The following is a 15,877-nucleotide window of genomic DNA, read 5'->3' as shown; positions in this document are numbered from 1 at the left end:
GACACTTTGTCAGGGAAGAAAAGGGAAACTGCTTTCACTGGGCCTTTTTTAAGGCCTGTGGTAGGAACAGAGCAGCAATGTGACTCTCAGAGAACTGTACAGCTTACAAACACAATGCTATCTGATGTATGGAAAGGTCACACTGGCTCTACTTAGAAAGGGATGAAGGAGATGAAGACTGGATTAAGCAGAGCTCTTCTCCCTCTCCTTTTTATATTCACACAGAAGTTCACAAACACCAAGTTCCAAGTAATGCCAGCAGGATACTTTAATAGTAGTACTTCACAACTGCTTTTTTAGAGCCTGCTCTCGTATTTATGTTTTGTTCATCTCTTCCTTTTCACAACCTACTTCCCCACCTCTTCCCAGAATTAGCAATATTTGTATGTACTCCAGTCTAAACTGGGACTTTTGTTTTGCTTTTCCATTTTTTTAATTGCTCTGAAACAAATGTTCAGCTCTGCAAAAAATGTTCTTACCATTCCAGGTGATTTTCAACAAAGGCAGACATGGGGCTGATCTGTACAGTGTAAGTGTCATTGGCTGAATACTCAAACAGCCCATAATAGGGATTGAAGAGCTCCTGAGACAGAAGGAAAAAGAATTCCCGGGAGGGGCCACTGTAGTCCAACCTGGAAAGAAAAAGGGAGAAAAGACAAAATGAGGCTCTTGTCATTTGAGTGGATTTCCTGGGTTTGCCTACATTGGCTGCTGTCTTAGTGCAGCAGTCTGTGTAGTCAAGTGTTTCTAACATGATTTATCTCTCCTCTCAAAACTGGATTCCGAGTCCTGAACAAGTTGCAATGCCAAAACTTCACTAATATCCAGGCTGATTTGGGAGGAATCATAACTGGGACACATGCCATGCCAAAAGTAGTTTACTTTCCTTTGTTCCAAAAGCTTAACAAACTAGAGGTAGAAGGCTCAGCCTTGCATCAGGTGGCTGGCCAGCAGAGAGGTAGCTTTCTAGTGAGTGGGTTTGAACTGCCTGTGAACACCTGGGTTTACAGACCACAAAGCCTGGGCCAAAACAGAAATTGCTCTGACCCTCCTACACTGAGATGTACCCAAATCTAGCCCCAAGGATGCTTTTTTTAACTACGGAAACCATAAAGAACAAGACCAAATCCCAGCAGGATTTTGTCTCTTAAGACAGAATGGTGATTCCTTGCTTGTTCCATCCAAGCTCTTCCACTTTTCTGCTGTTTTCATGTGGTACACCTTAAATTGAGCTTTGCTGTTGTGTGAATTTGCTCTGTAGAGAGCCTCTTTTTTTCCCCTTGAATTTTTTACACTCAACTTGGAAGAACAAAAGGGAAACAAGACTAAAAATTTTTCCTGAATTCATTAAATGAAAACTGCGTTAGATTTATTAAAAACAGATCATTCTCTAATAATGGTGAGTAGGTTTTCCCTACATGTAATATGAAGAAATGATCTGTAGCCATATATCATGCGTGCCAAAAGATTTTCTGAGGTGGACACTACTCCTTCTACTTAACAATTGCAAAGTAAGTAGAAAGCTCTGCAACTGGATCAGAATGGTCTGTGCTATGGAATTACAGAAGCATAAGTGAAAGGGGTTGAATGATTGATTTGTGCAACTAGAAATATGGCAAAGGGTAGATGGGCCCATTCTCCTGTGTTTCATATCTGGAGATTCAGTACTCTCTTTGAGGAGCTTTAGCTCTAGGATCGTGTGATGACACAAAGGCCACACTTGTAAAAGAGGATGGTAACAAGCCCACATGACCCACCAGTGCCAGCCATGGACCAGGGCTGGTTCCATGGACATCAAAGTACTGGGTTAAGCCTGATAATGGCTGGAGTAAAGAACTCAAACACAAACAAGATGTGTCTATGTTCAAAAACCTCCAATGGGAGACTAACTATTGCATTTCTGGGCAACACACAAACGCGTCATAAAGCCTTTATAGTTCATTCTTAACAGCCTTTTTCTTTGAACCGTGGGAAGCTGTGCCCATACAGCATCACGTGGCCACACAGCATCAACTCTTCAGTAGGGAATTGGCATCTTGGAGTAGTTCCAGTAGAAAGTATATTAGCATCAAGCAGCAGAAACCCTAGAGGAATGTGTCTTCAGATGTAAACGAATCAGTGAAAAATTAATGAATTTGCACATCAAATTGGTTTGTAATTTCTCCTGAGGACACCATGCCACACAGAAGACAATATGACTTTGGCCAGTCATATTCTGGCATTCCAGAACACTATTCCGAAAACATAAACTGAAGTGTGCTACAAGTTTATGCTTTACTTGCAGGCCAGAGGCAAGATCAGCTGTGAAAGATGACCTCTGTTACACAGTATTGAATCCATAGAGAATAAAAAGTAAGAGTGAAAAAACCCTGATACTGAGGTCACCAAGTGACTCTCTTTGAGACTGGCAACCTCTGTTTGCCACTGTACATAACCTGTCCGGAGACAAGGGACAGAAGCCCTTCATTTGCCATGACACCTCAGAGCTGAGAGTGTCAGCAGTTGCTGGAGATCTTGAGAATTGCCTCAGGTACTGTCTGATACCTTTGGGACTGAAATCCTACACACATCACATGTTTTTGAAAAAAAGAAACTTTATATGCAAAGCTACTGAAACACAATTTCATGCCTTTGTCATATGGCACACTGGAAACACACACATAATGGTCTTCCCATTACAAAAGCATGTGGATTAAGCCTCCATTACAATATATCTCTTGAGGTGAGCCAGGGTGGCTTTGAAAGGTTGTGCTTACATTTGAAATGAAAAGGTCAGGGGTTGCCTTTCATCATACAAAAATGGCTCATGGATTTTAAGAGTTGTACACAAAGATTTCTGAGAAAAAGCCTTCTCAGGAAACTTCTATTGCTTTCAGATTCCAACTGCAGGAATTAAATTTTAAGGACTAAACAGCATTAACGTTTCTCACTTCAGATGGAAACATGAAATCCACATATGGATAACAAATGATCATTAGTTGGCATGCAAAGCTAAAATTTTTAAAGCAAAACCAGATCTACTGTGAAGAGTTAGAGTAAAAAATTGGATAAAGGTCTGGTCTCTAACTATAGCCCTCAGACCGATTCAGTGTGTAAATATTGGCCTGAAGTTGAGTTTTTTCCTTCCAGCCTGTCAAAAAATCCCCAGCAAACAAGATGACAATAGATTTAACCACTTAAACTGTCACTCTGAGACATCTAGATGGAAGGTGTTATAAAAAATGAAGCATTATTGTTATTGTTATTTTTAACAAATGAGTTGATTAAGATGAATCACTTACTCAGAGGTAAAACAAAACCAAAGAAACATTTCATAACAGCCTTAGTCAACTTGTTGTTTGGCAACATAACAGCTACTTCAGAGCTGAGAGCATTGTGTGGCTCCCTACCCTTCCTCGCCGACGAACGTGACGTAGAGTTTGTTGCGCTGGAGCTCCTTGCGCGAATAGGCCATTACCTGGTTGAAGGTGCCTTCCAGCAGGTGGTCACGCCGTATAATCAACCTGCAAAGGGAAATACAGATCTGATCACTGGGTCTTGGGGGAGCTTGTGAGGCTGAAGGTAAACAACAGCTATAGAGACACACATTCCTTCTCAAAGAACTTAATAAAATGGCATCTGCTGGTGCCCGTGCTACTTGACCATTACGGGTTTCCACTGGCTTTTCTATGTGCCTTGAAGGTGAATTCTATGCCATGGCTGGGTTCAAAGTGCTGCTCTGCTCTCCACAACAACCCATACGTACAATTTTATATGGTAGAGGGGGTAGAGGGGGCTGTGAGTTTCCTGTGTATATGAAGTCCCAGCTTTCTGGAATTGGCCCCAAACACTTCCTGGATTTAATCCAGTGAATGTCCATGGACATACTGCCTCTGTGGCAAGGGAAGCAAAGGGAGTATGAGCCTCTGTTTATACAACACTTCTCTCATTCCCTTACTAATCAGTACAACAACTTAATGGATAGTACTTTTACACACCATCTGTGCAAGAAACCCTTCTTGTTCATATGTTCATGGACATTTTAAACAGACCTTCTAAAATATATTTAGCGTCTGCCTTGGACCCATTTAGCAGGACACCAAAAGGGGTAACCACTAGCTAGGACTCCTCAGCTCTCTAAGATCATTTTGCTGATGACATTTGCCTGGAATAAATTGCTTGGCTTCATACTTTTATTTTTTCCACAACAGATGTCCTTTGGTAGGAAGCCAGCCTGAGGCATAAATTCAACCAGATGCCCAGGAAATACCTTAGAAACAGCCCACAGTCTTTGGGAAAGTTGGATAACTAGATTGAGCACAAATTGGTACAGACTCAAAAGCCAACTAACAAGATGCATGGAAAAAAACTCCACAATCAAATGACAGAGAACCCCAAATACAGGAAGACTGGCACAAATTTCTCCAGTTCAAATCCAGGAGGGCTATCAACACAAGGAACTATGGAAAGTTAAACCTGCATGTTCAGACTAACTTGTGTAGGATCATGTTCTGGTCCCGAGTTACACTGATATCCTGAGTTATACACATCTACTGATACATAGATCCAAAGACTTTGGAGTCATCCTGCCATTACAATGATATAGCTGTTGTTAATATCTGGTGGGTGTTTGCCCGGAAGGATAATTCTCCTACTGGCAAATTATAGGTAGGAATATGAATATCCCTGTTAAATAGGCAAGAAATGGTAGTGTAATAGAATACGAATCTTTAAGAAGTAAAACTTCCAGACAAGAGCCTCTTGAAAGTCACTTTTTTGCAGAGTATATGAAGATCTTATCTTTCCCTGAGGTTATGTAAAAAAATGCAATCTCCAGGGTGTTTTACACTCCCTATCCCTCACAGACAATGAATGACAAAAGACAAAATTGTGTCCTGTTAAACTAACTGAGTGATTGTAATACTTACTTAATTTTCCCTGGACCTTGCCCATACCCTTTGGCTTCAAGTTTTCGATAGAAATTGCGCAGCTTGGCTTCAAAGTCCCTCCTATATGGAGAAGGTGCTCTTGCACTTGCTCGCTGCAGCCCTGGAGGGAAAATAAACAGCATCCTAAGGTGTAAGGGGCTTGACATGCTCCAAAATCATGCAGCTGATGTTTCCACACAGAACTGGTTAATAAATGTGTTAGGAACTTTTTGCAGGTATACAGTGTTAGTTTTGCTCTATCTGGCATCAAAAGAGTTGTAAGTTCCTGTAATTCAGTGATTGAAATGAACTTCCAGGGACTTTGTCCTCTTCACTAAAAGTACTGTTAAGCTCACCTTGTGTGTGTCCTTGTGCTGCCTCTGCCTTTAGCTGTGACTGAATGGAAACTGAAGGATCAGAAAGGCATGAGATTGACATACATATCTACCTTTCATGGTCAGTGGCATTTAGGTTTTCTTTCCCTGTTGCACTTTGAAGAGACCTCTCTCCTCTGCATTGTACAGGAGATCTTACTTGGCAGGATTAAACCTCTGAAACTCAGAGCAATGCCTCTCACTGGAGCCTAGCAACCCAGCCAAGCTGGGAGTCAGGTTTCCCTGTGTTAATCTGACTGTATATTAAACACTTCCAGCTATCAACACAAAACTCCTCTGTGGCATCAAAAAGGATTTCTGTCAGCAGGAAATGCTACATTTCCCTATTATGATTCACGCATAACAGCAGATTTTTCAGCAATTTGGAATCTGTTTTGTTTTGAAGGCTACATTCTCAAAGTAGGACATTACTCTTTTTGTATAAACAAGTGCCATGCCATAAAAGGCTAAATAATGGATTAATGAAATCCCATTTACATATCTCATTACAAAAGACAACAAAAAACAGCCCTTTTATGAGAAATCTGGCAGCAAATGCTCCACAAGAAAGAAAAAAAAAAGCCCACCACATTTAGTGGGAGCCCAAAATATGTGGTTGCCATGAGGGAAGGACATTACTGTCTCTGCTGGTAAAACAGAAAATGCTGCTCTATATATACATGCAGCACAAAGAGAATCCCTTGCAACACTTCTTTCTTCTGACAGCCTGTTGTTTCCCCCCAGGATGTAAGAGAAAGGGTGCTCTCATGGGCTCTATAACCAGGACAGAAATTAGCAAGAAGACAGTGTGTTGCTGGAAATGAGTGTTGCCCTTGTGTTTTCACAAGAACAGTCTCCTAAGTCACATTTGTGCCATATAGTTGGATTTTGTCCTGAAGGAGACTTGCTTATGACCTGTCCTGATGTAGACAAGGGGAACTTGTACTCACAATGGTGTTAAAACTCATTAAAGAAAATAGGACATTCTGACAGAACACTGTTCTCCTGTAGAGAAGAGTTTAGCATTTAACTTCTTCACATCAAAAAACCTTTCCATTTTCCGCATCCACATCCAAGATTTGAACCTCTCTTGTCCATTAATTTTGTTTGAAATCAGATAATTTAAATGCATGCTCAAAAAGCTCCGCCAAAAATAAATTTCTTCAGATCACATTTCTGTTGATTCTCTCAAGATGGCCACTGGACACAGCCCCACAGTGAGACTGGGGTGGGGGTTGTGTCTCTTGGCAAAAAGGAGACATTAACTCCTCAAATTTCTATAGCATAAACAATAACTACAGGGACATAGCACAGCTGGAAATACCCTTCTCAGACAGCATGTCTTTCTGGAAAATATGTTTCCTGTCGAACCTAAGTCAATGGGCTCAACACGGGAGGTCAGGCTAGATGATGAAGATGATCCCCTCAGATCTCAAAATAGATGTGCCTAGGGAAGAAGAGATGTTTTTGGAACATTGAATGGAGGAGACTGAACTTTCCAGGGGTACTGGAAGTGTTGCAACACACCTTCAATTTGGAAGGAGCTTTTGGCTGCTGTCACATAAAATGAATGTGCTTCCATGCCAGTGACTTATGTTTGGAGTACACCACTCTCTTATCCTAATCCTTTCCAGTGATATAAAAAGGTGTACGAGTATCAATAGACACACAGCAGCACTGGAAACTGATCCAGCAAAAAAAGCAGCTGGGATCAGATTTGGAGTGGGCACTGGAATTAGCAGGCTGACAGCTGATGCTGGCTCTGAATCTGCTCTTTTCTATTTATTAGAAGAAATACCACAAATGCAAGATTTTGTTCTTATTTTCCCATCTCCTTACCTGGAGAGTTTTGGGGTGATGAACAGGGTGAGCAGCGAGGAGAAAAACTGTAACCTGGATGGAAGGCAGCCTGCAGGGGTATGTAGGACATGATATCCTCTTCAAAAAGGCTGCATGGAAAAAGTCATAGGGAGAGATTTAGTTCACATTCATCACATGAAAGAATTTAAATATGCAGCATGGTGCAAGTTCATTGTGTCAGATGTTTGGGTGCATCTCTAAACTCATGGATTAAAAAAATTCATAGGTTTCCCAAAGACAGCCTGGTCACTAGCAATGAAGAACAAAATGAATTTTAATAGATGTTTCATGCTAACATGATAGCTCAGTCACTGATGGAGAGCAAAGACATGAAGCTACATAGGAAACAGGAACACCTTCAACACATTAGCAGAGAGAAGTAAAGATGCACACTCTGTCTTCCAGGTTGTTTTACTTGGGCCATTTTCATGTAGTTCAGTGCTCTGACTGCTTGAATTGAAATGATGGGAATAAGCTGTAAACTTCCTGCATTAGGCAGTGCTATTACAGCACACCCAGCCCCACCTGGGTAATGCAACATTTCCCATCTCAGACCAAGACAATAAAGTAAGTTCTTAGCTGCACTGAGGAGAAGCAGGACCAAAAGACCAAGCTCTCTGGTTCCAGTACAAACTGAAGCCTTATCTTTATTACCCAAACAATGCCCACTGCACTGGACACTGAGGTTTCATGCATGTGTGGCAGCACTGCTGCAGTAAAATTATCAATTTCATAAGCAGTTACATTATTGTAGTGAGAAAGACAAGAGATTTTTTTTCCTCTTTTTTTTTTCTTTCTTTAAAAAACAAGTTTTTTTTCCATTAAAAGGAATCATTTTGACCTGACTCTTTTTTTTACCTGCTACTTGATGGTAACAGCCATACTGACTGAGCTGGCTGGATTTACTGCACTGATGGAGGTTGCCTTCCAGGAATTAGAAATTGACAGATACACTCTGGCTGAATCATTTTGGATGGCTATCAGTATGACCTGATCTAACAAAATCTTTTCAATTATGCTGAGAAAGAGCCAGATAGTTTTCTGGTACTGTAAGTAATGACATTATGCTATTGATGGTTGATTACCTCAGCAGAATTACTAAATCTGCATCACACGACAACTTTTCAAGCCCATGTGTACCCTCTGTCCGAATGTAATGGATCTTCTCCCTGAAACATAAGTGATATTATGGGGAGGAGAAGAAAAAAAATACAAAGCCAGAAAAAACCATGCCATTATCACAGCTTGAGCCATGCACAGAGTAGTTATTCTTTGGTATTTTGCCAGTTTCTGTTTATCTCCTTATAAAAATGGCAAACATCCTATATGTCTGATTCATTTTCTAATCTTCCTAACAAACTTGCAGAAAAAAAAATCTGCCTCCATCACTCAGTTTATTGATCCAGAAGAAAGAGATTTTATTCCCTATTTTAGAGAACAAAATGATTCTTAGTCCTTCAGTTTCATGTGTACATGTCAGGTCACCAACTGCAGATTTTTTGTGTAAGCCTACAACTAACATAGCACCTTTTGTTAACAGAATTTGCAGGAATATCACTTCCTTTCCCTCTGTCAGTTCCATTTGGGAAATACCACTCTAACATATATTGATATGAATTAATCACACAGAGGTTATACAGTGTAATATGTGTTGCATGTGTAAACTCATACCTTTTGTTATAAAAACTGGGAAACATAGGATAGGATCCTATCAGCAGATTAGGACTATGGAAGATACTCATCTACACCCCAGCCTATCAATGTGTTTCTAAAGCATTGCATTGTCCAAATATTTTTATTCTAGTATTAAGTCAAAATGTTATATCTTAAGTCAAGGATGTGCTCCAGAACCATGTAAACAAGGTCCATAAAAGATGGACTTTGCATCCTAGGAGTTTGCTTAACACCTGCTACAGGAGCTTTAGACAGTATCTTGGATCACTCCTGGCCCAAGGTATAATCAGCAGTGACCCAGAGGCAAAAGGCTCAATATTACAAATCTGTTACAAATCTCATTATGTACTGGCTAAGCTGTCTAGCCCCTGTCAGTGGTCAATTTTGTTCTCTGCTCAAGAGGAGATAAAAGCATTATCTGTTCTCTGGGAAATGAGAATTCGAGTTACTGCTGAGAAAAAAAAATAGTCTGGAATAATTTGATGGTGAAGATAAAAATTTCTCAGTTACAAAAATGTACATCTTGAATACTGAGACTATTTTTCATTCTATTTCTCATTTTATTTGCATGTATCAATTCCTCCAGAAGGAAGCCTAATCCTTACACCCAAAGAATTCTTTGTCTGGCCCTCAGAGGTAAATGAGGAGTCAGTAAGGCTATCAGCAGAAAGCACGCTGCAGGAATTTGAAGGCCCTCTCCTCCTTTAGCTGTCCTGCAGCCAGACCTCTGACTGCACAGTACAACCTAAAGTACAAACAGTACAACCTCAGTACAAACTCCCAGCTGGTGCATATGGGAACTACAGACATCAATTAACACCATCTTAAGTTCTTGGCCAAAATCAATTAATTCGAAATTTGGAATTCAAATGAGTATAAGTTATATTGGTGATTGGTTCTAGTTTTTTCTGATTTGAAAAAATCTAATAGGAAAGGAATAGGCTTAAGAAAAAGAAAGACACAATATAACTACTTTGGAAATGACTACCTTTAAGTCAAATGAGAAAGATTAAAGACAATAGTACAATCCACTTCATAATAATGCTCCTATTACTTTATAATATCTAGGGTGACTATATCCATGACAGGGGTATAAATCCAAACATGAAGCAAAATCCTGGTTCTGCTGGACTTATTGGGGTTTTGCTGCTGACTTCTCTCCATACACTCTTTTAACTCTTATCTTCTGAAAAATAAAGCAATAATTGCAGGTGAAGGAGGAGTTTCTCATCATTATTTGCTCATATTTATTTCACTTGGATGTCTGTGGAAAGTAACTATAGTAACTACACGGATCCTGGTGGTTCCCATCTACTCTTTAATGATGGCAGTTCCATAGGAGCTCCAAGTTCATCTTTTGTACTACAGTTACTAGAATTTGGTTTTCCCCAGTACAAAAAGAGCTTCCTGGAAGTAGGGTACAGCAGTCTGGCAAAAAGCAGTACCTGAGTGCATGGTTTCTGGCCAAGCTGGGCTGACGCTCCTGCAGCATCTCAAAAATGTTGGGTTGGCGTAGAAATGCAACAATCTTGTCATTGTAAGCTGGAAAAGGTAAAATCAAACCAGAGGCTTTATTTGCCATGTCACCAGAACTCTGCAGGGGCACACTGCACTGCCAGTGAGGCACAAGGTAACATGAGGCAGTGCCCACAGCTGATGAGAAGTCCTAAAACCCACCTCTGTGAGCTTTGAGAAGAAAAAAAAACAACTTGGCTTACCCAGAGGTAATGCCTCGTGATGATGCTGGTTTCGAATAGCTGTTACAAGACTATTGCCTGGTCTGGCCAACAGAGTAACTCCTCTGTTTCGAGAGACTTCAGAGGCCTTCAGAGAAAAGGAAAAGAATGATCAAAACTGACCACCAGTAGCTCATCAGTCAGTTAAAAGATTTGTAATTTTTACTTCTGTAACCTTCAGAATGGTCCATGATGCTGACTGAAGGGCAGAAAGCACACATGAAAATTACAGTTTATACTCCAGTCAACTTAAAAAAGGCAAGTAATTCTGTGCTTCCAAATGAAGCACCATTATCCAGAGCTATCACACCTCCTCAGTGCTGAAGGCACCAGAATCCAGAAGTAAATGTACATTAATGTAGGTATTGCAGTGATGGACGTCTCTGGTTCAATGAAAATAAAATCTCTGCAGTATCACACTACACACTCTGTAGTATCAAACATGTATAGTTTTAGCATAACTGCATTACTTCAAGGTTTTTACATCAATGTTTTTCAAAAGAGAAAAAACCCACAATGCTGCAATGCTCACTCAGTGTTGTTGAAGGGAAATTTAATAGCGGAAATAACATGAGGAAGGTATATCTATGTAGATCACAGCATAGAAAAAGGCTGTGTCATCCCAAAAGGCTGCTTAACTTGCATAACCAGAAATTGAATTGAATACACTGGAAATAAGAACATTATCCAAAGACTTGATAAAGGGAATAGTAAGAAGGAAATTTTTCACTGCCCCTTAACTGAGGCACTTAAAGAAAGCCACTGTTCTAAATACACTATCTAGTGAAGGAAATCATGTCAGAAAGGCAGATTTCTTAAAAGGTGAGAACACACTTTGGTATGAAGATATTAACAGGCAAACAATGACATCTGGCAATGTTTGCACTAAGGCATTACTTGCTGGGTAACCTTTTGGAGACTTGTGAAAGTTGAGGGGAAGCCACCTGTCTCTCATGTTTTCCTTCAGAATATGGCCACAGTGAGGCCAAGATAGGAATCATAGAATGGTTTGGGTTGGAAGGGACCTTAAAGATCATCTAATTCCTGCTACATGCAGGAACACCTTCCATTAGACCAGGTTGCTAGGGTCTCCCCCAACCTGGTCTTAAAACACTTCCAGGCATGGAGCAGCCACAGCTTCTCTAGGCAATCTGTTCCAGTGCTTCACCACCCTCAGAGTAAAGATTTTTTAAATAATATCTACATCAACTTACCCTCTTTAAGTTTAAAGACACTCCCCCTTGTCCTGTGACTATAGTGTGAGGCTGTATCAGGACAAGATGCATTAGGAATTCCGATTGCCACTCCACTGGGCTAATGGCTGCTCCTTTCTCACTGCACAAATTATAGCAGTTGGCAACTACTTCAGGAAGAAATCGCCGCAACTTCAATATTTTAAATGCTTAGCTCTGCATCCAAGCAAACGGTGCCAACCCATTTTCAGTGGTACGGCCAAAAGCAAAGTCTTCCAACTGGATATACACAGAAACTGGGAAGCTAAATGAGCCTGGCAAGCTGCCTTTTGGAACCCGTAAAGCTTAAAATGTTTACATGTAACAAGATACCAGTCGATGCACTTGATACGTGTCAACACACAGGTTAAACAATGAAAAATCTTAACTATTCTAGTCAAACACACTGTGATTTAAAACACAAAACTGCTGTGCAAGTGCATGGTGAATGTTTCGCTTCATCAACCAGTCAGGATTTCACTTGAACCCTTTCACTGCCTTTGTCTCCTCCTCACACCCCCACAGGCCAACTCACAAGGAAAGTTTAGATCAGGCTTAGGCAGCTTTTCCGCTGTACCCCAGGCATCCACCCCAGCAAGTGGTGGCCTTTACAGCATTCACTCCATGCTATGGCACAGGGGAGAACCTTATGTGCAAGAGGGGAAGAGGGGCCCTGTGATCCACTGCCACAGTGGGCATGAGGCCCGTGTGGGAGCAGCCACTTCTTGGACTGGTTGTTGGCAGCATGGCCAGGACCACACATGGCCCATGACCAACTGGACTAGATAGGATGGGTGGGAGGGTGCTAAGGCTTTGTTGGGCACAGCTTCTTCACTTCCAGGGAGCCCTGGAGTTCAGGTGAGGATCCTATTCCTCAGGTCCTTGTAGAATAGACTTGCAAGGGAATGCAGATGGTGAGTGAGCCTGTTTTTAAGGGTGATCGCTGACTCATCCTTGACAAAGACAAATCCTATGGTCTTGCTGCTACACATAATTTTACTGACCAGAAGACAGAAAGGGAAAAGGGAGGAGTAATAGAGGAGTTAAACATATACCTCCCATAAAAATTAGCACCAGGTGTTATTTGCATGGTACTTCTACCCAGCCTGGGCCTGGATCCTCCTCTGGCTCTTGTCATCATTCCTTTTTTCAGTTTTCCAGTGCCAGGACATATTGCTCCTGGAGCAAGAATTTTGGAAGGAAATGTGTATAGTGCCTGTGAAAATAAGCTTTCGCTCCCCTCTTCCCATCTTTTCAGTTCTGGTTTAAGAGCAAAAGTAATCTAGATTGTAAGAATCCAGTTTGGTACACACCTCAATAAACTGGTGATGTAATTCTCTTCATCACCATCCCTAGGCATTGCTCATGCTGTGTTTGGTCTTTGCACATTTACACCTCCAAACAATTTTTCTCTGCCAACACAACAGGAAAATTCCCAACCCTCTAATTAACTTCCATTTTGCTAACAATTCTCTTTCCACTCTTAGCTAATAGAATACAATTGATTGCTCCAATTTAGTGTTCAGTCACAATGGTCTTGTCTACTTTAACTTTCTAATTGAATAATTTAATTTTGATTAGCACATTATTCTCTAATAAAAAAAATAAAGAGTGACCCCTCTAATGATTTAGTGACCTGGTTCATGTAGTGCAGAGTAATTGACAGATTTATGTCAGGCTTTAACAGCTTTGATAGTGATACTGGAATGTTGCAACCAGAGTGGAAAGTCCAAACTAACAGAGGAGCCTTTCAAGATGTAATACCTTTTCCTGGGTTTTATATCACTGCTGGATTTCAGAGGCCCATTTGAATCCTTCTACTTGCTTGTTGTGGTTTGGGTTGGTAAGGAGATGTATATACTGCCATATTCTAGCACCTTCTCTGCACCTCCTGCCTCTCCCTCATGGATGCCTGCATCCTTCCTCTTGCTGTCTTTAAAATCTCTACCCTGTAATCATGGACGCTTTCACTGCAGATGGGAAGTCCTTTAGAGGGAATGGAAAGTGCTTACAAACTGTTCTGTTTATAGAAGTGGCAGAAGGAAATGAATCACTTAGAGACCCATACTTTAGTTACTGATGGCCACTGTAGCTACCTAAACTTTACTTCCAAAAAATCAGGTAACTAAGAGTAGCAACAACCCCCTTTCTCTTGTAAAAAATTGATAACCCTTAAATAAGTGTTTAATAGAAAACTTGTAGCATTTTTTTCAAATTAATATATAATACCATTTAATATCAGTAATCTACACAGAACAATGGAAGTTTTTGCAGAGGTCCCTTATTTCATTACCCTGGCTCTGGCTCTTTTCTGTGCCCTCTCTTCCAACCACAACTGCACTATTCTGATGCCTTTCAGGCTCCTTTGACACGTGCACATTACATTGAAAACTGGTGTCCTTTGTGGTCCTTCATAACGTCCTGGTGACAGCTTCCGGAGGCCACACCATCTGCTCAGCAAAGAAACCAGCAAGACTGCAGACAGCTGACACATGGCCAGGACAAAGCCCCACGTGTGAGTCTACAGACATGATTTATAGGCCAAAGAGCATCCAAATGCTCTTGGAGGAAATGGCATGGAATATGAGGCCCTTAATAAATGGACTGAGCTGCAAAGGGATGAATATTTTCCTTGTAAATGAAGAACTTTTAGGCATCAATCCAAAGTCCTTGGAAATCAATGGGAGTCCTTCCAGTGCAGCAGCAGACACTTCCAAATGGGAAGCTACTTGACTACAACAAAGAAGTTTGGCTATGACAAAGGTGTAGAAGCACTGTAGGACCTGGGCCACCAAGACAGGGAGGTGACTACTTCATTGGCTGATCATGCCAGAACAGTGGCCTCAAAGAACAGTTTTTCATTTCCCTAGATAATCATTACTCAAAAGTATTCAATACTTTTGATTTCCTACCCTTTACTGGCTTTTTTTTTGGGGTTTATTGCATATTGCTCCTTGCCAGCAAAGGAGCAATATGCAAAATCAAGCGTATATTTTGGGCGAGGTCATCTGAGTTGTTCAGGGGTGTTTCTGTCCCTAACATGGCAAATTTGCAAGTAAGCCTTGGGCAAGCATGGGCCCAAGCACGAATCACGGTGCAGGCGGCTACCACAGTCATGCCAGTCATTCAATCACAGCAGCAACACTAAACTGAAGGCTGCTGGCAGAGGGAAGTTGCTAATCTGGTGGGAAGATATGACTGAAACAGATCCATTGATACACTTCTATCTTCAGAAAATATGGTGCTGTATTCACCCAAGATGGAGAGGAACATGCCCAGGCTACTCATGCCTGGTTTGCCTTTGATCCTGAAGAACTGACCTCACATCCTGTTCAGGTCCTAATCCAAATCCACCTGGCAGTGAGAGGTATTCAGACTGGTCCTGCTGCAATAAATTTTGATTCTAACTCCACAAGCATTTCTCTGGATATTTTTTGTGGAAGAGAAAGATCCTTTCACCATAGTTCATCCCTAGTTCTATTCAGCAACAATCTTTACAAATGTTTAACTGTATCGATTTGCTATATGAAAAATCTGATTGTTGGTGCTTTTTCCTACTTAAATCCACAATACAAACACAGTATTTATGCTTCTTTCAATCCTGTCTATGGCCCTCAGTGATAAGAATTATCCCCATGATATATGGGAAAGATATTTAATGTGACTGAAAGCTGGGAAAGCAAACCTCAGCATACAATACTGCACTACTTCTAGGGAGTCCATCTTTTCAGAGCACAGTGTCACAGTGGGGAATGAAGAAACATATGAGGTATCAGACTATAAAAAAAATTAATGAATAACTTAAGTAAAGCAAGGCCAGGATGTCAAATATGGATTCTTCTTTTAAAATATATTCTGTCATCACTTCACTTCAGTTATGCTTTACTTGCTTATTATTTTAATCTGAAAACCATCAAAATATAAACCAGCAAGTTCTGAAATAAACCCTTCAGAAAGACCAAAAATCCCTTATTTTCTTTGGAAGATAGACATTCGCAAGATAGTCTGTTTCAATGCTTTTAAAATATAAGAAGTTCTTATAATTCCAGAGAAGACTGCTGCCAAAAGTTCCTGAGTTGATATGAGCACAGTTA

General features: G+C 40.7%; 1 protein-coding gene across 4 annotated transcripts in view; it reads right to left on the bottom strand.

Moving 5' to 3' along the window:
• HECW1 (HECT, C2 and WW domain containing E3 ubiquitin protein ligase 1) overlaps positions 1 to 15,877 on the bottom strand; it is a 250,514-nt gene that overhangs the window by 30,516 nt on the left and 204,121 nt on the right. For all 4 annotated transcript variants that reach the window (XM_030237185.2, XM_050971192.1, XM_030237191.2 and 1 more), the window contains exons 16-22: positions 10,534 to 10,639; positions 10,261 to 10,357; positions 8,227 to 8,310; positions 7,121 to 7,230; positions 4,908 to 5,028; positions 3,390 to 3,503; positions 480 to 632 (exon numbers count right to left, since the gene is read on the bottom strand). In XM_030237185.2, the coding sequence (XP_030093045.1) occupies positions 480 to 632; positions 3,390 to 3,503; positions 4,908 to 5,028; positions 7,121 to 7,230; positions 8,227 to 8,310; positions 10,261 to 10,357; positions 10,534 to 10,639 (785 nt within the window). The remainder of the gene's footprint in view (positions 1 to 479; positions 633 to 3,389; positions 3,504 to 4,907; positions 5,029 to 7,120; positions 7,231 to 8,226; positions 8,311 to 10,260; positions 10,358 to 10,533; positions 10,640 to 15,877) is intronic.

Source organism: Serinus canaria, chromosome 2 (genome assembly GCF_022539315.1).
Source record: "Serinus canaria isolate serCan28SL12 chromosome 2, serCan2020, whole genome shotgun sequence".
Classification (NCBI taxonomy): domain Eukaryota; kingdom Metazoa; phylum Chordata; class Aves; order Passeriformes; family Fringillidae; genus Serinus; species Serinus canaria.
This window is presented reverse-complemented; position numbering and strand designations above follow the sequence as displayed.